Source organism: Lotus japonicus, chromosome 2 (genome assembly GCF_012489685.1).
Source record: "Lotus japonicus ecotype B-129 chromosome 2, LjGifu_v1.2".
Taxonomy (NCBI): domain Eukaryota; kingdom Viridiplantae; phylum Streptophyta; class Magnoliopsida; order Fabales; family Fabaceae; genus Lotus; species Lotus japonicus.
This window is the reverse complement of record NC_080042.1, coordinates 79553351-79577902: the sequence shown is the minus strand read 5'-3', so window position 1 is coordinate 79577902 and position 24552 is coordinate 79553351. Positions and strand designations below refer to the sequence as shown.

The 24552-nt window shown below is 36.2% G+C and overlaps 3 protein-coding genes and 1 long non-coding RNA gene across 6 annotated transcripts; 2 read left to right on the top strand and 2 right to left on the bottom strand.

Moving 5' to 3' along the window:
- Nucleotides 1-92: 92 nt before the first annotated feature.
- Nucleotides 93-4578, bottom strand: LOC130740013 (proline-rich receptor-like protein kinase PERK12). Its single transcript, XM_057592499.1, has 8 exons — nucleotides 3536-4578; nucleotides 2866-3303; nucleotides 2683-2769; nucleotides 2174-2244; nucleotides 2014-2090; nucleotides 1478-1625; nucleotides 1030-1191; nucleotides 93-886 (listed from the first exon to the last, which is right to left on the bottom strand). The coding sequence occupies exons 1-8, from the start codon at nucleotides 4221-4223 to the stop codon at nucleotides 602-604; spliced, it is 1956 nt and encodes a 651-aa protein (XP_057448482.1). The 5' UTR covers nucleotides 4224-4578; the 3' UTR covers nucleotides 93-601.
- Nucleotides 4579-11294: 6716 nt separating this feature from the next.
- On the top strand, nucleotides 11295-12311 carry LOC130740012 (uncharacterized). Its single transcript, XM_057592498.1, has one exon. It carries the CDS (start codon nucleotides 11445-11447, stop codon nucleotides 12159-12161), a length of 717 nt encoding a protein of 238 aa, XP_057448481.1. The 5' UTR covers nucleotides 11295-11444; the 3' UTR covers nucleotides 12162-12311.
- Nucleotides 12312-14830: 2519 nt separating this feature from the next.
- Nucleotides 14831-19483, bottom strand: LOC130740011 (AMSH-like ubiquitin thioesterase 2). Of its 3 annotated transcripts, none has more exons than XM_057592496.1 (10): nucleotides 19255-19481; nucleotides 18955-19142; nucleotides 18837-18874; nucleotides 18350-18647; nucleotides 18133-18222; nucleotides 17605-17667; nucleotides 17384-17458; nucleotides 16653-16715; nucleotides 15915-15967; nucleotides 14831-15166 (listed from the first exon to the last, which is right to left on the bottom strand). In XM_057592496.1, exons 2-10 carry the CDS (start codon nucleotides 18997-18999, stop codon nucleotides 14992-14994), a joined length of 900 nt encoding a protein of 299 aa, XP_057448479.1. In that variant the 5' UTR covers nucleotides 19000-19142; nucleotides 19255-19481; the 3' UTR covers nucleotides 14831-14991. The 3 variants fall into 3 exon arrangements, with proteins under 3 accessions (XP_057448479.1, XP_057448478.1, XP_057448480.1); XM_057592495.1 differs by having other exon boundaries at nucleotides 18955-18999; XM_057592497.1 differs by lacking the exon at nucleotides 17605-17667 and having other exon boundaries at nucleotides 18955-18999; nucleotides 19255-19483.
- Nucleotides 19484-20423: 940 nt separating this feature from the next.
- Nucleotides 20424-24086, top strand: LOC130740010 (uncharacterized). The gene is made up of 3 exons (XR_009020035.1): nucleotides 20424-20774; nucleotides 20998-21088; nucleotides 22352-24086. It is a non-coding gene; the product is annotated as an uncharacterized LOC130740010 (long non-coding RNA).
- Nucleotides 24087-24552: the final 466 nt, after the last annotated feature.

The following is a 24552-nucleotide window of genomic DNA, read 5'->3' as shown; positions in this document are numbered from 1 at the left end:
CACAACTTGAGGGAAAATATTGGACAATAAGCATAAATTGTATACACTAACTAGAGCCATGTAATAGCCACTGCTGTAACATGAATTCAAAATAGAAAAACACAAGCCATCTTATCAGTACTATAATTGTTTTATAATAACTCAATGCGTGATTGAAAATGTGCAGTAAAAAACTCAATCATCCATTTCCAGCATCAACAAGAAACATCTAATTTATAACAGTAGCTATTAGAAAGTAGCCTCAACAATTATACTACAAGCTTTCAACGTCCCCCGCTATTAAAAAATCAATGGGGGGAAAGAAACAAGGACAAAAGTTGAAGGGACAGACACATTTTTGCTTGGCATAAGTCAAACAAGTGCAATCTCAGTATAAGTGAACTTTCATGGCCGTAAGGATTGGGAGGTTCGAATGAATGTCATAGTTCAATCCCTGCAAATCCAAAATTTTGTCATGGTGCTTTTTAAGATGATGTAATACCATGAAGGGGAGTTCTTTTGGTTTCTTGAGGAAGAGTTTCGCGAAATTAGTTTGGTTAAATCCATCAGCTTTGAACTCCATGATGCCTATACTCATTATTGCAATGGTAATTGTGTTCCCTCAAGATCTTTGCTCAGAAACTCCCCTTTGGCCGTGGAAAGCTCTAGTTTCTGAATCGCCACTTGAGCTTTGTGGCACCCATGGACTCGGTCCAGACATCTCTCTTGAATTGTAGTCTGTACTGTACATACTAAATTCGGAATCATCAAAGCTTCCATTGGCCATCCTTCTGAATCTCAAGATATCTTCATTGTACTGGCCAGAATCATAAATAGTGCTCTGACCATATTTCACCCCATTAGATAGATCATGTAGTTGATCTCCGCAGTCTAAGGCTCTAGCCACCTGATATAAACCAAGGAAATGATTAGTAGATTATTTGAATCATTGAATAAGATAGAAAAATTTTCAAATCAAGTACATGCTTTAACATGAAGTTGGGCATTTTGATGAACCACGAGATAAGGGTGTCTTAGTATTATTATCACCTGAACCATGCTAGGTCTTTTAGGGGCAGAATGGCGAACACATGCTGCAGCTGCCTCGATCATTCTGAACATTTCACTGTCAACGTATTGCCGTTCAAGCCTTGGGTCTACTAGTTCACCAAAGTCACCTGACTCAATTGCGGCAAGGAGAAGTGGACGCGCCTGGGGACAAAAGAAAGCATCATTCAAAGTGGATGTTATTTGTTGTATTGTATGAAAAAAATAAAGGAAGTCAGCAATTAAACAGGTTAAAGTGGATGTTATTTGTTGTATTGTATGATATGCTTCACAGATAACTAAGGGAAAAGAAAAAGAAAAATTATTGGTTTATACAAAGAGACACTGATATATATAACTGATAGTTAAACACATATAATACACTGATATAGGGAACTTCAAATATCATTGTTGTTGGATTTCACTAGATAAGAAAAAGGTTTAGTCGTACCCACTCAACCAAACTCTCATCGCCCACAGGCTGCGATGGATCAACAGGTTTCCTTCCAGTTACAAGCTCCAGGAGAACAACTCCAAATGAGAAAACATCTGATCTATCCGTTAATTTACCACTTGTGGCATACTCTGGAGCCATGTACCTGCAAATTGAAGCTGGAATGAGTTAGACAGTGTGGTTGTTTAGCATTATGGCTGAGAGTTTTCTCAGATAAGGTTTTTGTCTTAAAGATGAACCTTGAAAAATAGTTTCAAAACTAAAAGTCAGTCTGTTAAAGTGCAAGTTATTAGTTCTCCAAAGGGACAATCATTGAACAAAGTCATATTTTAAGTGACTAAGCTCCAGTGTGTTCTCACAATACCATCTTCTAATAACTGCCACTTTTATTCCATGTCATCACATAAGCTTATCCTTTCATTTTAAGACCAAAATAACTATTTTCCATTGGCAGCAACTCTCAAACCCAATGAAAGTCTACTCTACATTAAAATCTCATGCTTAAGGTTTTATGATAGACAAAGGAAACCTACCCGAAGGTCCCCATCACCCTAGTTGATACATGTGTATTAGCATCATCTGTTAGTCTGGCAAGTCCAAAGTCTGCAACCTGTGTTAAAACAAGGTTAAATCAGATCCAGGACTTCAAATTTAAATAAGCATGACAGAAATAAATTAAAATGTATTGTGTACCTGTGCCTCATAAGCATCATCCAAAAGTATGTTTGCTGACTTAATGTCTCTATGAATAATCTTTGGATTACCTGGAAACATATTTAAACTTTAGCTTTTTGTAGGAGATTGCCATTCACATGATAGAATACTCAGTTAAAATATGGAACAGGAAATAGCAGAAAAAACTCAAAATGATTTGTTTTCAGTATAACTTGTGTTTGGAAAAATGTTCACAAAATCAAGCACAGTCAATATCACCCTTCTCTTTAGACCGATATACCACCATAAAATGATTAGTGACTGGAAATTAACACACAACCTTCTTTGGTAGCTTTTTGTAAATGTCATAGATGAGAAGATAAGAATATAAAAATTAACGAGTTATCGGATAGGATTCGTTAAGGTCCCACATTGAAGAGGATTAGTGCAGGATAATCTCATCTATAAATTAGTTCATGTGGTAGAATAGGCCTAACCCAAATTCTCAATCTCAAGAATAAATGACCCCATAACATGAGTAAACTTACATCCTTCATGTAGATATGCCAGGCCTCTTGCAGACCCAATTGCTATCTTCATCCTCTTAGACCAATCCAAAACTGGCCATTCACTTCCTGGAAGAAGTGGGCATACAAAAAAAAACACGAATGAGAATCCACAAACACATTTTGTAATTTTTCTGCGAACAAACACAAAGAAACTCTCACTACCATGCAAGTGCTGATTGAGATTCCCGTTAGGAACGTACTCATAGATAAGCACTCTTTGCTGCTCGGATACGCAGTAACCAAGTAACGAGACTAAATGTCGATGATGGATACGGCTAATAATCTCCACCTCGGCCTTGAACTCCCTCTCGCCCTGGCCACTACCAGCCTTCAACAGCTTAACCGCTCCCACTCTACCATCCGGCATAGAAGCCTTGTAAACACACCCAAACCCTCCTTCCCCTATCACATTTTCACTTGCAAACCCATTGGTAATTTCCACAATCGTGTCATAACCGAATAATATCTGACCAGTGTTCATGTGCTGTGCTGGATCTGAAGGCGTTCTCATATGATGCACGCCACCCGTATGTTGTGAGTTATAATACCCATCTTGCATACCATTCACATAACCATGCTCCTCCACATAGTAATGCACATCTGCACAAGGCAATAATAGTTACAATACCATTAGTAACTACAAAACAATCAAAAACTTAAAAAGTTGCATAAACTCAATGTCTAAGTATATGTTAGTAAATTCTTCTACAATTGATTCTAAAGCAAAAATCGACTTTGTGAGTAGCTTCTGAGTACCAGAATTGATTCTAAGGAAAAGTAAACGGATACAAACATATTATGAATATTTGCACTCTAACATTGTTCTATTTACCTCCTTTCATTTGAGATTTCTTAGGGGGTGGCATGCCATAGACATGTACTCGTTTGTTCTTCTTTCTCAATACAAGAAAAAGTATGAGAGCAACAAAGCTAATAAGGACAACCGCGGCGACCGCAAGACCAACATATTGTCCTACTTCTGTTTTATGACTGGGGGATGGTGAGGGGGAGTGGGAGTGGGTTTTAGAAGAAGAAGAATCACTTGGTTTTGAATGGGAAGCGTGCGGTGGCGGAGGGTGGGTTGGCCCTGGCCCTGAACCAGCTGGTGTCGGCGGAGGAGTAGCACTAGGGGAAGGTGTAGTGGAATTTGTAGCAGAAATGGCCGGGGGAGGAGGGGTTTGTGATTGTGGCGATGGAGGGGGAGTGTTGCCGGTTGGGGAAGGTGGTGGCGGCAATGATGTAGGCGGCGAAGATGGTGGAGTTGGGGGAGGCGATGACGAAGAAGGAGGAGGAGGTGAGCTCGGTGGAGGCGTGGAAGGTTGCAGAGGAGGCGGCGACGTTAGCGGAGCAGGCGGTGGAGATTGTGGCGGAGACGGGGAAGGTGGCGGTGGCGGAGAAGAAGACGGTGAGGTTTTCGGAGGATTGGCGTCCCCGAGGAGCGATGTTGATAATGGCGTAGGAGCCAAAGCCTTTCTAATTTCATCAGCCAAATTTTCCTTCGTCAAGTTTTCCTTAGCCATTTCTGAATTGTCTCAAAAATCTTCAATTAGAAATGGCGAGGAAAATGCGAAGAAGGAAAATGCATAGAAAATATGAATTGAGGACAACAATTTAGGATCAAAATTTCCAAAAGGAATGGAATGGGGTTATGGTTGTTTAAAGAAAGAAGCTGAAGAGAAGATTGAAGAAGTGGCCAGCGAAATGGGGAAACAGAATTGCCAGCACGACGCGACGCGTTGAGAGAGGGTGTGTGTGAGATTGCAGGAAGAATTAAGAAAAAAAAGAATTAACAAGAAATATGAGAAATGGTTATGAATGATAAGGCCTTGTTTAGGTAGGTAGTTTGATGTTTGCTTAGATTTGATTTGATGCTTTGGGTTGGGTTTGTTAAAGGAGACAAGTGTCTCTCTATTTTATTCTCTCCATCAATTTCGGGTTACCGCGCAAACTAAAACCCGTTCCAGCTTCCTAACTGCTACCTAGTTAACCAACTAACTAACTAACGGCTAACGGGTTTCTTCCTTTTTACCCGATTCTACTGTCGGATCTAGACTGTGCCCTCTAATGGGCTTACATTATTGGGTTGGGCTTTTAATGCCTATATATCCCACTATTTCAACTTCCATTTGTTTTCCATAAACAAAAAAAGAGACTGTCTGGAAAGCTATGATAGTCAAACACTATCCTTAAATAAATCAAAAACACTCATAGCTCAGAAGTAAGTTGGTTTTGAACCAAAAAGATAAAAAAAAGTAAGTTGGTTTAAGGGTTTTATATGGTTTTTGTTTTATGTATGAGTTGAATGTACTTAAGTGAACATAGTTACTTTTAATTTACTTGTCTATTTGCATTGTAATATGCTTTGTAAAATTTTACTCTTGTATGATAAAGGTATCGCTGAAACCTTTGGTTTTAAATCCAAACAATTTTTTGACAAAAAAATAGTTATTGGTTCTTTACCTATAATGGGTTTGTGTTCAATCCACTTCAACCTTTTTCTCTTATATTTTGCAATCCACTTATTTGGATGTAGATTTTAATACAGTCTCATATGTTAAGTGCTGACATGACTAAGAGAGTGCTCCATGAGCTGTACCATCTTTTAGTGCTTAATTTTGTCATATAGTATTAGCCTACTCCTTATGAGTGGACTCATTTTCATATAAAGGCCGATTACATTAATTTATATAAGAAATAAGAAATTGACTAGACTCTATAACTCTCTAGAGACGCTTTCTAACTTTGTAGAAGCATCTCGACCTTATTAATTTAAAACACAAGAGTTTCTTATGGATAATGCTTTGAGATAGTTAAAAAAGCAATTAAGAAAAAGGTGAAATGAGTATAGGGTTAATTCAATATGTTTCAGGTCTCTGATCCCTGATCTATAGGATCACATAACCACATTCAAATAAGTTCCTAATTTTTTTTATACTTTTGATCCTTAACACAAAAAATTCAAATAAAGGTCCAGTCACTATTTATGCTTATATATGTGGCCAAGTTTCTGCCTAATCACGATGCCACATGGAATTAATTAATCCTATGTGATTTTTATTTTTATTTTTTCACAAGCGGCCTCTTCTTCTCCAATTCTCCATCATCTCCTTCCTTGTTTTTATAACTTTGTAGTTCTAGGTGCACTCTAATGGGTATGCTAGAAAATGAAGCACAGACGAAGAAGGAGGGAGAGGCCCAGCGAAATAACTTAGAATCTAGTGACCTCGTCGGGACATCACAACTTGCAAGTCTATTTTTCTCCTTACTCCAATCTCGGTTGGACACGAAATCACCACCATCCTTCCCCTCTCACCAAGGTGAACCAGAACCTTAACTCAACTCCTGGAATGTAAACTCAGAAGCTTCATCGAAGAATTTTAAAAAAAATGTGATTATGTGAGTTCTGAGTTTTCTAAACCCATTTTTAAGACTATTTTCGAGGTTTGATGCATTCAAAATGCTTGAATTTAAGCTTTTGCATATTAAGATTCATGAATTTACTACTTGGAATGTATCTCTCTGATGATCTCGATCACTTAAGAAACTACGTTTTGGTTGACTCGTGGTTTCGGTTTGAAAAGGGGGTGGAGGCGAAGGGGAAGGGGGACGGAGAACAATGGGTTCTATAGTGATTATTAGACCATGATGGTGTCGCGGTTCTCAGCAACCGCATGAGCAAGGTCAAAGAGGATGGGGTCGGCGTTGGGGGAGGGAAGGGGAGGAAGAGGGTGAGGTGGAAGGTTTGGGTTGAGGTGAAATGACAAGTAGGATGTTGACTGAGTGAAGTTTGGCCATGTGTGCACTAAATAGTCATTTGGCCTTATTCGAATTTAAGAAATTTATAAGGACCAAAATGCAAAGAAATTTTCTAGGAATCTATTTGAATTTGACCTTATATAAATCAAGGCGCTGAAATAATTTAACCCATGATTGTAATAGTGAATTTGCAAACGAGGAAAATGTGAAATGATTTGTAATAAAAAAAAAAGTGAAATGATTATCGGTGAATTTTGAAATATTTTATGTGGAACTCATATTATTATATATTAATAAAGAAATTAACTTTTTTTATGGTGTGACCCTTACAGTTTCTCTTTAATCAACTAATATCCTTTTTAGGAAAATATAAAACGTGTTTGGTTATCAGTTAGAGTTACTTTTTATTGCACTAATGAAAAGTTAGATTTTGTTTTCCAACACATAAAATGTGAAAAGAATATTGAGGGAGAGAGTTTGCATTAAACTGAAAATGCAAATTAAACACTCCCTTAAACTAAACTAGGCCCGCTGTTACCGTCAAGTGTCAACGTGATTTGTCCTACACTGCTCGTGTGCGGATTGGTACCAAACATATTATGGACAAATTGCAATACTTTAATAAAAATGAGTAGTTTTATCCAGAACCAAAGCCTATGACGAAGTAAATGTTATTAATTCATTTGATCAGTCAATTACTTGCACACGTTCAATTCTGGAAGCAAAGGCTTAATTTATCCACGTACTACCTTGCGTATATTTGAATGTCAATAAAGCAAGCAGGGTTGCTGGATTTTGCAGTCAAACATGGGTGAGGACCAGATCTTAGGCTTCAAGTTTGATAGGTCAGCGCAGTACTTGGCAGACAAGGAAGGAGAACCAAATTATGTTTTTTTTTTTGAGAAAATTATATTATTACTAGTACTACAACTAATTAATTATATTTTCAGTCCTAATCAAAATACCACCTACCGTCCTACCTACACAAATAAAGCATTTTATATGGAATTAGCAACAAAAAAAAAGCATTTTATATGGGTACATCAATTCACTCTTCACATTTCACACCATAAATTAGGTGCAAAAGATACATATGCTTCACTTATTAATTTTGCGTTTTGTGTTGAAATCATTTTTTAATTAACTTAAGTGATATATTTCGATTCTTTGTTGGGATCCTTCCTTTCTTCAAACGGAACGAACAGTAGTTTACCATGTCACAATTAAATTTAAATTTATAAAATATTTAAAATAAAAAATATAGAAATGTGATTGGATGCATGTATAGAATTCTTACCTCTTTTAACTCTTTACCCAACCACTAGCTAGTATCGATTTTTCTGTTCAAATTAAAAATCTTACTACATTAAAGTTATTTAACGAGTTAAGTTAAGATTTATAAGTTTGACATTTATAGTACATGAATATGAATGCCTCTTACATGCATATATTATTTAGCAGGTTTTACAATTTTAGTAATTAGGGGTAAAATCCTCCGATTTGTACTACATTGAATTATCGAAGCTCAACCTCATTAGCACCATGCTAGCCCCATTATAGTTATACAAAGTACAAACACAATGTGAAATTTATTATACAAACTTTTAAAAGGCTTGTCAAAAAAATTATGTAAGAGTTAGGAGACATGTGAGTTGGATGGTGAGATTCAAAGATCAATTCTTAATGGGTGCTGTTTATCTTTTTAATGTAAAAAAAAACATGAACTTTAATTTTGAAATGCTCACTATTTTTATAACAATTAATGTTTACTTTATAGTGCAACTACTTTGTACACATATCCTTGTTTAAACTTTCCAATATAAATTAAAAATGATTTCAACTTAAACCTAACACACCCAAAGCAGTGGAGAGCTTTGATAAATATCTTGGTTTACCAACTATGATAGGTAAGTCTAAGACCCGGATCTTTAATTTTGTTAAAGATCGTGTCTGGAATAAGCTCAAAGGGTGGAAGGAGTCCACGCTTTCTAGAGCTGGTCGTGAGGTTTTGATTAAATCTGTTGTACAAGCGATACCTTCTTATGTTATGTCATGTTTTATTTTACCTGACTCTCTTTGTGCATATATTGAAAGGATGGTGTCCAGGTTTTATTGGGGTGGCGATGTTGAAAGGAGAGGCCTACATTGGGCTAGCTGGCAAAAGTTAACGAGATCTAAATTTGATGGTGGCCTTGGTTTTCGTGATTTTAAGTCGTCTAATATTGCCCTTGTGGCTAAGAATTGGTGGAGAATTTTTTCTCATCCAGAGACTTTACTTGCTCAGGTTTTTAAGGGAGTTTATTTCCCGCATGGTGATTTATTGGGTACAAAACTTGGCTATCGCCCAAGCTATGCATGGTCCAGTATTATTAAGTCTAGTTGGATTTTCCATGAAGGGGGCCTTTGGAGAATTGGAGATGGTAGCAAGGTTGATATCCTTCATGATAAATGGTTACCAAATGGGGCTCCTGTTATTTGTAGGCAGGACTTAATGGCTGAACTTGGGGTGTCTAAGGTCACTCATTTGATTGACCATGCGTCTAACTCTTGTAAGCATGACCTGGTGGATTTTATTTTCCACCCAGCTACCGTTTCCATTATTTTACAAATTCCTTTGCCTTTGCATGGTGGTATTGATACTCTTATGTGGCCTGAAATTGTCGATGGCAATTATTGTTCCAAGTCTGGATATGTTTTTGTTCGCAGGAAGGTTCTTGGTGCTTGCTCTTCAACATCTTCTCAATCTTCGCTTCCTGCACCCTTGTGGAAGAAGTTTTGGCGTACCGATGGTCAGCCCCGTTGCAAGGAGGTGGCGTGGCGTGTGGTCTCTGGTTTGCTGCCTGTCCGTGCTTCCCTTCGCTGGAGAGGCCTTGATGTTGACCCTTTGTGCCCATTGTGCGCTTGTGATGAGGAGACGGTATTTCATTTGTTTGTATCTTGTCCTGTTGCACAGAGCTTCTGGTTTGGTTCTCCTTTATCCCTTTGGTTACACAGGTTTGGAAACATGGAGGAATTTTTGGCTGATTTTCTCCCTGCGGCAGATGATGATGCTCTAGCGGTTTGGCAAGCAGGTGTGTATGCTCTTTGGGAGACGCGTAACCGTGTTGTTTTCCAAGATGGTGAGGTGCCTGTCCCGGTTGCTGTTGTGATTTAACGCTGTTGTATGCTAGCTGCTGCTCCCGTCGTGGACGCAACTGTGGTGCCCAGACCAAGCCCGACGCTACCATCTTCTTGGGTAAGGCCGACGCACGGAATTTACAAGCTAAATTTTGATGCAGCGGTGGCATCCACGGGGCCGGTGGGGTTTGGTTTGGTTGTGCGGGATAGGCATGGTGAGGTGCTTGCTTCTGCAGCACAACACCTCCTTCATGCTTCTTCGCCAATCATGGGGGAGGCAATGGCTCTTAGGTGGTCCATGCAGCTGGCTGTTCATATGGGTTTTCGGCGTGTGTTGTTTGAGACGGACTGTTTACAGCTCTTCCAGCGTTGGAAGAAGCCGCCGATGGCAGATCTTATTTAGCTAGTATTATTGCTGATTGTTTCATGTTATCTCGTTTTTTTTATTATGTTGACTTGTCTTTTGTTCGCCGGGGGGGCAATTCTGTTGCCGATTACCTAGCTGGTAATGCTTCCAATTACTCTGACATGGTTTGGTTGGAAGAGGTTCCAGTTGAGGTTATTGATTTGGTTCATGCTGATGTAATGGCTTCTATGCCTACTTTTGCTTAATATATTTGCAGTTTCCATTCAAAAAAAAACACACACACACACTCAAACAAAAATTTAATAACCAAGTGGGGTTAGTGTAGTGGTTCAACACTTCATCCTTTAAGTGAGTGGTTGGGGGGTTTGAATCCCAACTCTTGCGAATAGAAAAAACTCTTTGGTCAGTCCCTACTGCTTAGTACGCTGACCGTAGGGCGATGGATTAGTCTCACGGCTGTCGGCTGTGGGATACCTTGTTCAAGATTAAAAAAAAAACAGAAATTTAATAAAAACAAGTCATAAGTAAAACACATATTGAATACTCCATAAGAGATTTGTGATCTCACTATAAAGAGCATTTGTTATCTTTCCAATTGCTTCATCAAGTTCTCGTTCACATTTATTACTATTAGTATTTTATCCATTAAATGAAACAACAAATAATTTATGATCCATCAGTAAACCGTAAACTAAATTTTTAAATGCTCCTCCTTAGTGTCCCCACGCGGGCCACGCCTATTAAGTCATCATCACTGAGATCAGCCGGTTCGATTACATAGCCCGTGAGCTCTGCTCCACAAAAAATCAAAGCTCCATGCCATGCCCTTATTTAATCACTCACCAACCAAACTAAGTTTTAAATAAATAGTAACTTATTACATCAACTATCTCTATCTCAACTAGTAAAAACAAATTACTTCCCATTAAAAGATTGTGTTTTCAATTCTCGCATTCAATGTGAGTATCTAATGCTCTATAGTGAGTTATTTTTAAGCAACCTGTGATCCCGCAGACATACTCTAACTCATGAGGTAGTGAGAGTCGAAACCATCCAAATTTTTTTTGGTTACAAATCCATCCATGATCCATCCAAATTTGTCAATGATAATATTAATTTAATTATTAGAGCCTGCATGTGTACTTACGAAGAAAATAAAAGCGATTAAAATATAAGCTTGAGTTTTCAAATTTTGACCAAAAGGAGGTTTCCTTCTGGAAGGGGGTGAGGTGAGTCGAAGCTCCGCGTGTGAAGACAAACACGCGCATCTTCACGCATTCATACAAAAAAAAGTAATTAAGTTAAATTAAATCAAAGAAAGAGAAATTCAGAAGACCGAATAAAATTCAAAGAACCTCCTCACATATAAATCCCACAACAACCATCTTCCATTTCATTTCATACCACCATCTCCAACTCCAACAACCTCCATAACAAACAGTTCCAATTCTGTTACCGCGAAAACCGCATCAAATCACGCAAATCGCACCAGTTTTCAAAAATGCAATCCGATTCAGAGTTCAGAGATTCTTCTGATTATGATCATGAGTTAGTTGATGATTCTGCAAAATTCGAACTCGATTTCATCACCAAACTCAAAATCGAAAACGAAGTGGAAGATGAAGAACAAGTAGAAGAAGATGATGATGAAGAAGAAGAGTTTAGTTTTGTCTTGGTGAATCCCGATGGCTCGCCGATCTCCGCCGACGACGCCTTCGACAACGGCCAAATACGTCAGATCTACCCTGTTTTCGACCAGAATCTTCTCTCATCCGACGGTGGCGACAGTCACTACTCGCCGCTGAAGAAAGTTTTCGTTCAGAAGACTGGCGATTCGTCGTCAGCGGCGGCGCCGGAGGAGACATACTGCGAGTGGTCACCGAAGACAGCGGTGAAGAGCAACTCGACGGGGTCATCCAAGGTGTGGAAGTTCCGTGACGTGAAGCTACGGAGCAACAGTGACGGCAAGGATGCTTTCGTGTTCTTGAACTCGGCGGCGGCGGAGAAGGCGAGCCCTACCGGCGTTGTTGTGAAGAAGGTTAAGGCGGTGAAGGGGAAAACGACGACGTCGACTTCGGCGCATGAGAAGCATTACGTGTTGAATAGAGCGAAGAAGGAAAGTGATAAACGCAAGTCTTACTTGCCGTATAGGCAAGAGCTGTTTGGGGGTTTCTTTGCTAGTACCAATGGGATGCACAAGAGTCTTCATCCTTACTAATTTTTGTGATTAGAGGAATTTGGTTAATTAAGTTCAAGTTTTTTTATTTCTTATATGTAAATGTTTAGTTTGATCTGCACCAAACTAACTTGGGATTCTTTTTTTTTATGATGTAAATTCAATGATAATATTTCACTATTTTGGAGCTAATTTCCCTATTGTCTAGCATCAAATGGTTAATGGTCAAATTAGTCCCTGCGTTTGTAAGTGAGTTTGATTTTAGTTCCTCTAAGGCAAAATGATGTTTAGTGGCGGTCTTTCAGTAAACGTAAAAATGATCGCGACTATACGTTATTGTCCCTCAGAGGAATTAAAATCAAACTCGAATACAAATTCAGAGACTAATTTGACCATTAACCCTTGAAAAAACTTTCCATTGACTCATATTCATAAAGAAAAATATGTGTGTTGGTTGCGTAATAGTTCATCAATTCATTCCTCAAGCAAGTGGTTGAAAGTTCAATTCCCGAATTATGTAGTACCCGCAATTTTTTTTGGGTGTGATACCCACATTAGGTGATTCAGTAGACTAATGACATCTTTGTAATTGAACTTATAATTCTCAATGTTATAATTATAGTCTCAATAGTACTCTCATTCATTGGACAACTCAACTGTCCCCCGACGACCTTTGTTGACGTCCACCACGACCTTGCAGAGGTTGCAGTGAATCTCGACCTTAACATTGAGTCTGAGCGACATGATTTCAACAAGGGAGATGCTTAACACCTATCTAATCGACATCATTAATCTTAAGGTACATTATTGAGAAAATACAATTGATAACTCATGAGAGCTGCCTTCGCTTTTGGCGTTCCTTCGTAAATCTACGAGCAATCGTGAGGATTAGCCATTCTAATTTCATTTGCTTTGGTTCAATTTTGATACATTAGTCTTTATTACTATGCTAACTCATTTAGGGTACCATACCTTCACCTGAAGTAAGGTACCACAGCAAGCACCAAAAAGATATTGACCAACTTCTAGCTGCCACTTAGTTCGTTGATAGTAGGCCAAGATATTAATCTCATGAGGACGCTACAGAAAATCCATTGCAAGAGAAATAGAAATGATTATGAGAAAGGTTGGAAAGAGAAGTGATTTAACGCGGTTCAAATGTGAATTCAAGTATACTCTTTATGGAAAAAGCTTATTTTATGGCATAACCTCTTATGAACTATTTAGAAATTTTGTTGAGTTCATTTTCATAATTCTCATATTAATTTATGAATAAGTGTTTTTATATATATATTTTGATAAAAAATTTAAATAAACTTATGAATAAAAACTTATATAATACGAGCTTATTATTATAAGCATTTAATTTAATTAAGTAGTTTACCTAAAATTGCTTTTAAAAGGTGAAGAAATATACCAACTATTTTACACGTTCATTCCGCAAGAGGAACTTCTAAGGAATTATTGAATGGAATCTAATCAGGATTGAAACAAGGTTGCGTGAGAAACCAACAAAGTGTACATGCATTTATTTTAGCCTACAATAATTGCATTTTTTTAGTACTCTTATTCTAGTCATTCATTTAAGGATTTTATCTTCAACCACTTCATCTAGAGACATAATAAATCTGAATGACCTGTCCAAATCGTTGGCGGTTCCACCCAACTGCAGCATAAATGAAGAGAGAAGCAGCAATCACCACTCTCTCGTGGAGAGAGTTTGCATTATTTCTTTCTCATCAAGTTCTCATGGATAAATAACAGGTTGCGCCTCTTGTATGTAAGGGGGCGTTTGTTACATGGATTGAAAAATGATACCCAGGAATCTCTATTCCCAGGAATATTAAGATGGGAATATTATTATCAGGAATCTTCAAAAAATGTGTTTGGTAACAAATTTAATTCCCGGGAATCTTTTTTATATTTTTAAAAATAATTAAAACATACATTTCGTTAGGAATGCAAATATATGATGTAATTCCTAAATTGTCCTTATTATATATAATGTTTAAATACGTTTAATATTTTTCAATGTAAGTATTAAAAATATGAAATTTCTAAATAAAAAATACGTTTAATTTTTTTTTTCAATGTAAGCATTAAAAATGCACAAACAGCTTTATAACAATAGTTGTAACAAGAGTTAAAAAAAAATAGTTGTAACAAAAAAAACTTTATAACAGTAGCATCTTTTTATTAATTAACTCAAAATGAAAAGTCACAAACAACTTATCCCTTTTTCAAAATATTTTTCACTAGACTACATTTGCCTTAAATCACTGAAGTAGAAGATGCAAATGGAGGCAACAACATGCAACTAAAAAAAACCAGAAATGGATGTGGAATGGTTGCTGGATAAAACGTGGGTATTAAAACATATTAAAGGGTCAAAATGGAACTTTATAGTACAAAATTCAATCCCACGATCTCATCATGCCTGGGTATCTTTGATATACCCACCCTCAAGCTTGGGAATGGACCACCATGGTAACATGTGCAAATAATTTACCCGGGAATATATCATACTTGGGTATATATTTTTGTAATCTCCTACCAAACGTGGATATCTACTTTCCCACACATCACATTCCCGGGAATGTATTTTATAACCCTCTAACAAACGCCTCCTAAATGTCTACAAATTAGACTACAGATCGTGCTATCCATAGTTACAGCATCCAAAATAAATATGAACTTCCTTGAGGAAGTGATGAACCAAACGTATTTATTACATTGCATTGATTAAACCAAACAATACAACAACTGTACAACATTATTCTTTCCGATGAGTAACTACTACCTACGACATGCTTACTGTAATTACACTCATATATTTGCCATAGGATAGAGTATGCTGTTATCAAAGTGAATTTTAGCGTAAATCAAAGATTTCAAACCTTAGATTGGAGTTTTTGTACACATTGGAGCAGTGTTCATACACAGGGTTCCCATTATCTGGTTCTTTGTGTGGATGGAATCCTTTCTCCTGGCAATTTTTCAGAATCTCCATTCCATCAGGGTCTGTTAGGCGAAATAGTCCACAGCTCCTGGAGGAAATTAGTAAATTTGAGTAACCAGATACTTTTATCAGCATATGCTAAGAATTCTTAGCATACATAAAATTTTCGAATTTGGATTCCCTATAGTCAGGGAAATCTAGCATTCATGCAAACAATTACTTTTAGTCGTCAATGTTGATTTGACAATTCACATTAACTTGCATTAGTAACTCAGAATGTGAGCCATTTGATCTTTGATATAGGATGGCTCAAATAATTGAGTGCATGAATGCGAGATTACCCTAACTGTAGGGGATCCAAATCTAATTCTTTTGCAATATATAACCAACTGTATAAGACCATAAATCATAACATAACCGATAAATTAACTTAGTGAATACATGGAGAGTGACTCTTTCTTAAATTGCATGACTGCAGTATTTAGAAATAGACTTATATTGTGGTTAAACAGAAGCTAGCGCAAGTGCTTTAGCATTCTAGATCTACTAGATCTATAACAGGTTCCTATTACTAATCATATCCAAAGGAACATATAAATTGGTTTAATTTGAAATGTCTCGCATTCATACAGCCCCCCTTTTTTGCCCAAATATGTAACTAGATAAGTGTAAATAATTATTTAAAAAAGATAGAAAAACACAAGAATGCTTAGTAGTAGAATTGGTAGATATCCAAATTTAAGGTGAAAGACAACAGTTAGTATAAAAGTGCAAAGGCAATTGCAGGAATAGGTGAGAATTTGTCCATATCATGAAATTAAAGACTAGTAGTAGACCTTGAGGTATCAGTTGGTGCCAAAACAATAGCAAACGCCTCAGGAATCATCATCTGAAAAAATAACACTCAACTGTAAGTTCAAACTTGGTCTACAAAAGGAAAAATAGAATAATTAGAATATGTTTCAAGTCAACATGCTAATTTGAATAGTTAGGTTGATTATTATTATTATTACAAACAGTTTGTTCGCATTGAAGATGTATATCTGATGTGGCAACTGACTAGGATGACATTGATTATCCTAGTCACTTGCCATGTAAGATATACACCCTCTACGTCAGTAAACTCCATTATGTATTGGATGATAACAGTGGGATCGAACTTGTTTAATTTTGAAAGTACAAGGACTTGATTTGTACCATTGAAAGTACAAGGACCAAAATCACGCATTGACAAAAGTATAGGGCTCAAAAGTGTGATTAAACTTAAACTTTAATCATCAACTTTATCAAAAAAGAATTAAATATGCATATATCACCACATATAGTGATTTTTTTTATCCCTAACTAAAATGGTCGCTATTGCAGGCTGCCACCAAAATCGTGAAGGTTGTCCCTATCGCAGGCTGCCACCAAAATCATAATGGCGACCTTGGTGCAAGTGAAAATTTAGATTTAATTCACAAGATAAATTCTTAAGCAACATTGATTCATAAGGGTGTTAATACTTAACATGCTGATAAATGCTTTTTACAAGAAAAATGTCAGTAATAGCAATATATACGTGGATCAATCACCTGGTATGAGTGTTGAGTATGCAGATCCACCGATGACATGAAACAACTCTGAGAAGGATGTGTCTAAAATTTTTTAGAAAAAGAGAAAGGTTAGAGAAGTCAAACCTGGAGGAACTACTGTTGCTGAGCCCATGCAGACTAACTTGGGATAAATGAGGGATATGGTCTTTTCACTCTTTTGTTTGGGCTAATTTGGGCTCTAATGCAATCTAAGATGATAATAATGATGTTTATTTTGATCAAAGAAAACAGTACCAAAGAAGAAAGGTATAAGCATTTCATGGTTTTAATGGATAGAGGCTCTCAGTATGCTTAAAAGTTAAAACACTAAGTCTGGACAATGTTGCTACCACTAATTTACTAGATTTTCAAGTGATTTGGGCCTATTGACCTTGGCACCCATTTCCTACTAAGCTTACTTCAGGACAATCCAAAATAAAAAAGTTGGATGGTCAGTTTTAATATCTCAACCTGACCTGACACAGTGAATCTAATTAGTATTTTATTCTAAATGTCATTTTCAGGTTTCATCCTCAACATGACACTACTTTTAGCCCAACCAAGATGAACCCAATCATTGCTAAGATAGGTTTATTTGGGTTGATGAATTTTTATCCTAAGCCTCACCTACCCAACCTTAACAGAATTGATTTATAAAGTTCTCTGAATCAAGGCCAACCAGCAAAACCCCCTAATCTTAATTAACATAGCAAAAGAATAAGAAGACATACATGGATCCATCCTACAGGATAAAGTGATCTTTCATTTAGGATTTTGAAAACTTCCTCCTCATTTGTAGCTTGACACTGTAATACAGTGCAGCAAGTTAGCAACAAGCAGTAATAAAATCATGCCCTCTACAAAACATGTGCTAATTTTTTTTTAACAAGCATATGTGCTAAAATAATGTAAAACCAAACTAAAAACAATGTAGCACAATCCGAATACTAACAGAATTAGAAGCTGATTCCTGCTTTGGTATGATTAGAGTAGTCATATAGAGGGTTCCCTTCTCCTGGATAATTTAAGGACATAATGACATATCAATTTCAAATTCTGTAAAGCAATTTAGCAGATCAGATTCTTCATTTCTTTACCACAAAAGACTACTCTAGCAGATTTAAATCTCTAAAAAAACAATGACATATAGTTAAACGCAACTGTACAAGATAGAAAGTGAATAAGCATCCTACCAGCATTAAAAACAGAAGTAGAAGTAAACATGGTGAATGTAACATATGAGAGAGGAAGGTAGAGAGATTTTAGTTGTCTCATTTATTTCAAACCTATCGAAAGATCCAAAGAAGGAGGAATCATGCAGAAGGTAGTGGTATGACACATTACCCATTTTGTGGAAATTTTCTGAAAATAATGCCATAATCTGATAAAACTAATATCTCTGTCTATGGCCTTCAAAATCACAAGAAAATTTAACAGGACAGCCAAAGGCAATAAGTTATTATTTTAAAATGATTCTTACAAGGAAGGCACCAAGTATACCACAAGTTTCCAGATCCTTTTCTGTATTTTCCTTAGCAAGATCAAGAAAATCCTCCATCAATCGCATTGACTGGAAAATATGAAACGAATAGCTGTTAAGCATAAATAGTCTGCAATGGTCATGTATAGTGGGGCTAATTAATAGAGACAATTTTGATGTTCAGTGTAATGTTCATACATGAAATAGTGGTTCTTACAATATGTACATCCCGAACGGTATTTGATGAAGTTGATTCATTATCTGACGTCGAGGATCCATCTCCTGAATTAAAAGCTGTAATATGAGAATTTTGTGTATCTTGAGGCACTGTCTTCACAAAGCAGAGTGCAGGGGAAGGTGAGGACTGAGTTACTTTATTATCTAAGAAGCGTCGATAGGCTTCCTTAACAGCAACTGGTTTTAAATAATTCAGTGAGCAGTGGCACAACCTACTACTCAAATCTCCTAATTGACATGATGAAACCCTAGCTGTTTCCTCTTCAGTGACCCTTAAGCTGCATCCCAATCAAAAGGGGGAAAAATTAAAATTGTATTCCAAATTTCTAATAACACATCTGTACAGATATCAGAATGTTATAAGAATTTTAGAACATTCATTCATAGTTTCCCTACTCAGCCTAAAATTATGAAGTAAGTAAGAAACAGAACATGCAGAATTTGAACAATATAGTCATTGGTTATACCTTTGAACTCTGCTTTCTGCTGATTCATTATTTCTAATCTGCCACAGAAACTACAGGAATCAAGAGATTTCTTACATGTTACATAATTACAATCAACCAGAAAAATGTGCTGCTTTACCTTCATGTTACTTGCATCCTGTTCTTCATTGAACTGTTTGAACATCTGGGAGATCAATAGTTGAACAATCAGTTGTATAAATTTCAAAAAAGGTATACAATCTATACAGCGAAAGGAGCTTCTTTTTACATCAACCACATAATTTTACACTTTACAGATAGTGCTCCTTTTGGTAATCCCTTTATGAGCTGCAGAATTCAATATGAAGCCACTCTTTAACAGAAAAAAGTAAAAATAAAGTAAAATCAACTCATGCAACAGACACTATTTGCAAAAAAATTCAGATTGCCAATATCTTACCTGGTAAGGATGATCAATATCCATATTTTCTTTCATGAAAATTCCTCCTCAATTTTCTTTTTTATTTTTTAAAATAACCCTCTCGGTGTGCTTCTGGCCCACACCTAACTAAGATAAACTTGAGTATGAAACATAGAGAAGGCTTTGGCCACTGGGGGGCGAAGGCTTGAAAGATGATCTTCAAAATAGTGGATCAAAATTAAGCTCTTTGCTAATTGCCATGAGATGAAACTTTTACATATTGAAGGGGAAAAAAATATAGGAGATTATTTTGGTAAAGTTAAACTAAAAAAATAAAATATAATTATCATACCATATTATTCCAAGACAAAGTGTACTCTCTTTCCAATATTATTTTTAACACGCTCTTATATTGATTCGGTAAAACTCAAACATGTTCAACTAAAAATATGGAATTCACATAAATTTCAATCGATAAATGAGATAGCATTGGACATAAAGTATTGTCGCTTATTCTATGTTTGGTTATAGAATAGAGAATGCCAAACTGAAAATGAAAAGAGAGAATATGTTGAGTTTTGTAAAATAATAAGACATGTGCTCATTACATAAATAGAGAGGTTCATCACATTTGTGAGAATTGAGAATAATACTTATGGTAACACTTATCAGTTATCATAATTTGATATAATTGTTAATTGATTGTATCTCTTATATACATGATTCTATTCAGATTTATAGCTCAGATATACGTACGAGAATGAGAGACACCTTTGAGGTACACATATTTTATACCTTAATACTTATTGTTTCTCACCCAATGCAAAGTCATTTTCTAAAAAGAAAGGCTTTTTTAAAAATCAATGCAAAAACATTTTAAGGATAATAATGGGGGTTCATAAATTAATACAAGTATTTTCAAGAAAAATAATAACATTTCACAAACTAATAGAAAAAAAAAATGATTTTTTTTGTCAAGAAATTTTTTGATATGAACTACTAATTTACCATCTAAGTCCAAAAAGTCACTCCAGCCCAGCCCATCACAGGTCAATCCGCAGCGGGTTTGTTCATTTCCAAAATGGATACGCTGAATAAAATTGCAAAAAAAATGATGCAAAAAACTTTGTGAATTGACTACACTTAGATCAACCATTCAAACGATAACATGACAAACTAGGATCGGCGTCAAATCGTATTCACAAATCTTCTTTTCAGCAAAAATCAACATTTGATTTTATGTATGCAACACCTTCTTTGTTCGCATGAAAATTGTATGGTCACATCTACTTGTGGCTTAAAACCAAGATGTTACTAACTTTCTTCACTATCACTCAGATATAGGCTCCGAAAATAGAGATAAGGAAGCAGTGTCCATTACACACCCAGACCTCATCACATTTCTCTTTCTTTATCCTTTGGTAGATAGGTAGATAGATATGCCACGCACCCTTCAATTTCATGCATCTTCATTCATGAAAACCTAACAGTCTACTAGCTATTATTTTTTCTCTAGCTCATTTCCTTCAGCAACCCGTTATTCACAGAAGCTAGACAAAGTAAGTTCACGCTGAAATTTCTGATTACAAATTACAAGTCTTAGCATTTGAGTAAACTGTGTCTTGAATTTTGTTTCAATTGCGAGACTAGACATGCATTTTATGTCTCTTTTGACAGTGAATGTTTGTCTAGTCCTCCATGTTCTATTGTACATTTCCAAGTGCCTAACATAATTTGGGAGCATTGAGATTTGAGATGATTGATTTTATTGTGTCTCTTCAGCAGGGGGAAGAGGTATTGAAGTGCTAAGTGAGTCATGGCTGGGGCATTAAAAAAGTGCATGATGCTTTGTTGTACAAGCAAGATTGTCTCGGTATGTTACTACTAAATTATGATTATTTGAACTTTTTCTATAACTGTTAGACCCATTGAATTGATATTAAAAGAAAAAGACCCATTAAATTGAATTATTGAATTAAGAAATTAACGAGAATCAAGTAGCTACTTGGAGCAAAAATTGACATTTTTGATAAAAGATGATGATGGAGTTTCTCGTGTCTAATTATGTCTTAGCTGTTAAGGAAGGCAAAACAGGCTTGGGCTTGCAGACCCAACGCCGTCCAGATGAGGATTACAGTCTCCAATAAATTGTTTTTGGGGAGACATTTACAATTCCAACCAAAAAACTAATCTACTTATGATGGAAATTACGTTCTTACTACATGTTTTTAATTTCCAACATTTTGTATTAATTTTTTCACAACTAGCTAGCCGATAATCTCTAAAGGCTCATGATCTAAAAAAAATGGGATCAACAAAAAACTCTAGGTCTTTAAGACTTAACCTAAGACAAAAAGGAGCACAAGCCCATATACATGACTTCTTAGGTTCTGTTTGAGTAAAAGAGCATACAAAGTAGTAAGTTCTAAGGTGTTTGTGACTTAGACGAAGGAGCACAAGTCTCAAAACGACATCTTGAGTTTTGTTGAGTATAAGTCCAGACAAAAAAAATTTACACTTGAAGTGCGAGTGTTGCGGTACTAGTGTGAATAAATAAGTCTCACATTAGATAAAAGAGTAAAAGATTAAACAATATATATATATATATATATATATATATATCTATCTGTGTGTGAAAGTTACAAGAGGTAGACCTCTCTTAAACTATTCTCATTAATTATGTTGATATCTCAATTATATATATATCTTTAATTAAATTATGATGCAGTAACATATGAATTTAAGTTAGATAGATGGATAGAAATTATTTATACTTATTAATAAATAATTTTCAAACTCTAATGATGTTGTAACAAAACAAAACTTTTATTGATGATACTCAATTGGTATCAATCGCAATGATAAAAAATTACAATTCAAATTCTTAAAAGTTTAATCCTTAATAGACAAACTTTTAAAGAAACATTTAAAATTCATATATACAATGTAGTTGAAATTGTGAGAACGGTTTAGTAACAAAATTACAAAGCTCATTGTCATTGACTTTAAAAACATTTCAATATTCAACACGTAGGGGCACGTTTGGTACGCTGTATAGTATAAGACTTGATAATATAAGACCTGGTTGTATTAGGTCTGATAGGATAAGGTCTGATAAAATTTAATATTATACAAGGTTTGATCATACACTGTATAATTTGGTGACGACACTGGTGGTATGGTAGTGGTGATATTGGAAGGTGATGATGGTGGCACTAGTGGTGGATGGTGGTGGCGACAACGACAGTAGTGGCAATGGTGGTGAATGTGGTGGTGGATGGTGGTGTTGGTGGCGGTGGTGGTGGAGAGTGAGGGTGACGACAATAGTTGTATGAAGGTATCAACGACGTGGTAGTGGTGGAGCATAGTGGTGGCGGCGGCGATAGTGGTGGTGGTGATGGCGGTGATGGTAGAGGGTGGTGGTAGTGACGATAACGATGACTAGAGCATGTTGGTGGTGGATGGCGGCGAAGGTGGTGGTGGCGGCGGTAGTGGTGGTGGTAGTGGTGGAGGCGGTGGTGGTGGAGGGTGCTTGTGGTGGCGGCGATGGTGGTTGTGGTAGTGGTGGTGGCGATAGTGGTGGAGACGGTGGTGGTGGAGGGTGGTTGTGGTGACAGCGACAATGGTGGTGGTAGTGGTGGAGGTGGTGGTAGTGGTGGAGGCGATGGTGGTGGTTGTGGTGGCGGCGATGGTGGTGGTTGTGGTGGCGGCGACGGTGGTGGTGGTAGTGATGGAGGCGGTGGTGGTGGATGGTGATTGTGGTGGCAGTGACAATGGTGGTGGTGCCGACGACGGTGGTGGCGGCAGTGACGGTGGTGGTGGAGGGTATTGTGATGGCAGTTGATTCAATATATTGAAGTAGTTTATGCATTGTACTTTTATCATGCCTTATCCATCATCTATATGGTGGATTAAATAATTCATCATTTTGATGTATAAGAGGAGATTGATGTATAAACTTATACAATACAATATGAGCACTAAACAATGAATAAATTCATAATATATTGTATAAGCTTTATACTATCATGCCTAATACAGTTTACCAAATGTGCCCTATGGTTCAAAAACATTTTCAGTTGCTATGACTAGAATGAATTTTATTGCCCATTGAAGCATCGAAATGGCTAATCGCATGCTAATTGTCCCACTGATCTCTTATGGTATTGCTTGTTTTCGTTTCATTAAGTCAACCTTCCCAATAAACTATTACTTCAGTGAGCATCTATTCATTCACGAACAAAAAGAAAAAGTCAATTCCTCATCACACCCGCCATCCCAGAACGTCATCTACCACGCTTATTATTTTGGGGACAATAAAACCCCACCCACCAGATTCCACTTTCTACAGTTTTCTAATTCAATAATGCTCTAATTAACCCCCATAAACGCAGCTGAAGCAGCAGGTGATTAACAAATCTTATCTTACACAGTTGTTTATTCTTTACATTATTTTACAGCACTAATTGGCTTGGTATACTACTTTAGAAAAATAAGAAAATGCACATATTAAAAATTTTAATTAATTTATTGAAATTATTTTATAAACTTTAGATTGTAACCTTTAAGCCTTTGATTAAATTAATAGTGATTGAGAAAGAGTTGTGTGTTTGATTTCTTCCTTTGATGTGAGGATTGTGTTGAGTAATAGGTTAGAGGAGGGATATTGTTGGATAATAATAGTCATTGTTAATTCTGGTACCAATTGATAAAATGATGCTTCCTATCAAAGTCAGTACGGCTAGGTTAGAGAATCAAAATTATAAAGCAATACTCAATTCTGATATCATTAATTGGAAAAAGAATTACAACTTATACCAGAAAAATAAGCAACAAAAAGGTTAAAAATCTAGTCTAATTATGAAAGAAATAAAAACCATCATAACTATAACTAATATAATCATAAAATAACTGGATATAGTACTAAAATAACTAGATAAAATATGTTTAAAAAATCTAAACGTAATTAGACATTCATTTAGCTTTTGTTGAAGGACTATCAAATGATTTGTATACCACTATATTTTCTTGTTAGACACTCAGGCATTTGCAATCTGTGACAGTTTTTGCAGTAATTTATTTATTTCAATTTACTCCATTTATCTGCCACAAATTATAGATATTTAGTGTCGGCAAGAAATTGGGGGACGAAATCGTTTTGAAATTTTCTTGTAAATTATCAGCTGCTAATAAATGGAATATAAATATACGTTACGAAAACAAGAATGATTTCATTTTATTGTGACCGTTTACTAATAATAGTAATGACCATTATAGAATAATTAATTTCCGAAAAACAACAATGAAGTCTGTCAATTCTTAATGTCATCTGATCCT

Excerpts from the sequence above, each read along its gene's own strand:
- LOC130740012 (XM_057592498.1), top strand. The coding sequence starts at position 11,445 with ATGCAATCCGATTCAGAGTTCAGAGATTCTTCTGATTATGATCATGAG.
- LOC130740011 (XM_057592495.1), bottom strand. The coding sequence starts at position 19,290 with ATGAAAGAAAATATGGATATTGATCATCCTTACCAG. Across the intron at positions 17,459-17,604 it reads AGGAATCAGCTTCTAATTCT|TGTCAAGCTACAAATGAGGA; the intron begins GTTAGTATTCGG and ends ACTGTATTACAG. Across the intron at positions 16,716-17,383 it reads ATCCTGTAGGATGGATCCAT|ACACATCCTTCTCAGAGTTG; the intron begins GTATGTCTTCTT and ends AAAAAATTTTAG.
- LOC130740013 (XM_057592499.1), bottom strand. The coding sequence starts at position 4,223 with ATGGCTAAGGAAAACTTGACGAAGGAAAATTTGGCTGATGAAATTAGA. Across the intron at positions 2,091-2,173 it reads ATGATGCTTATGAGGCACAG|GTTGCAGACTTTGGACTTGC; the intron begins GTACACAATACA and ends GTTTTAACACAG. Across the intron at positions 887-1,029 it reads AAAGACCTAGCATGGTTCAG|GTGGCTAGAGCCTTAGACTG; the intron begins GTGATAATAATA and ends GGTTTATATCAG.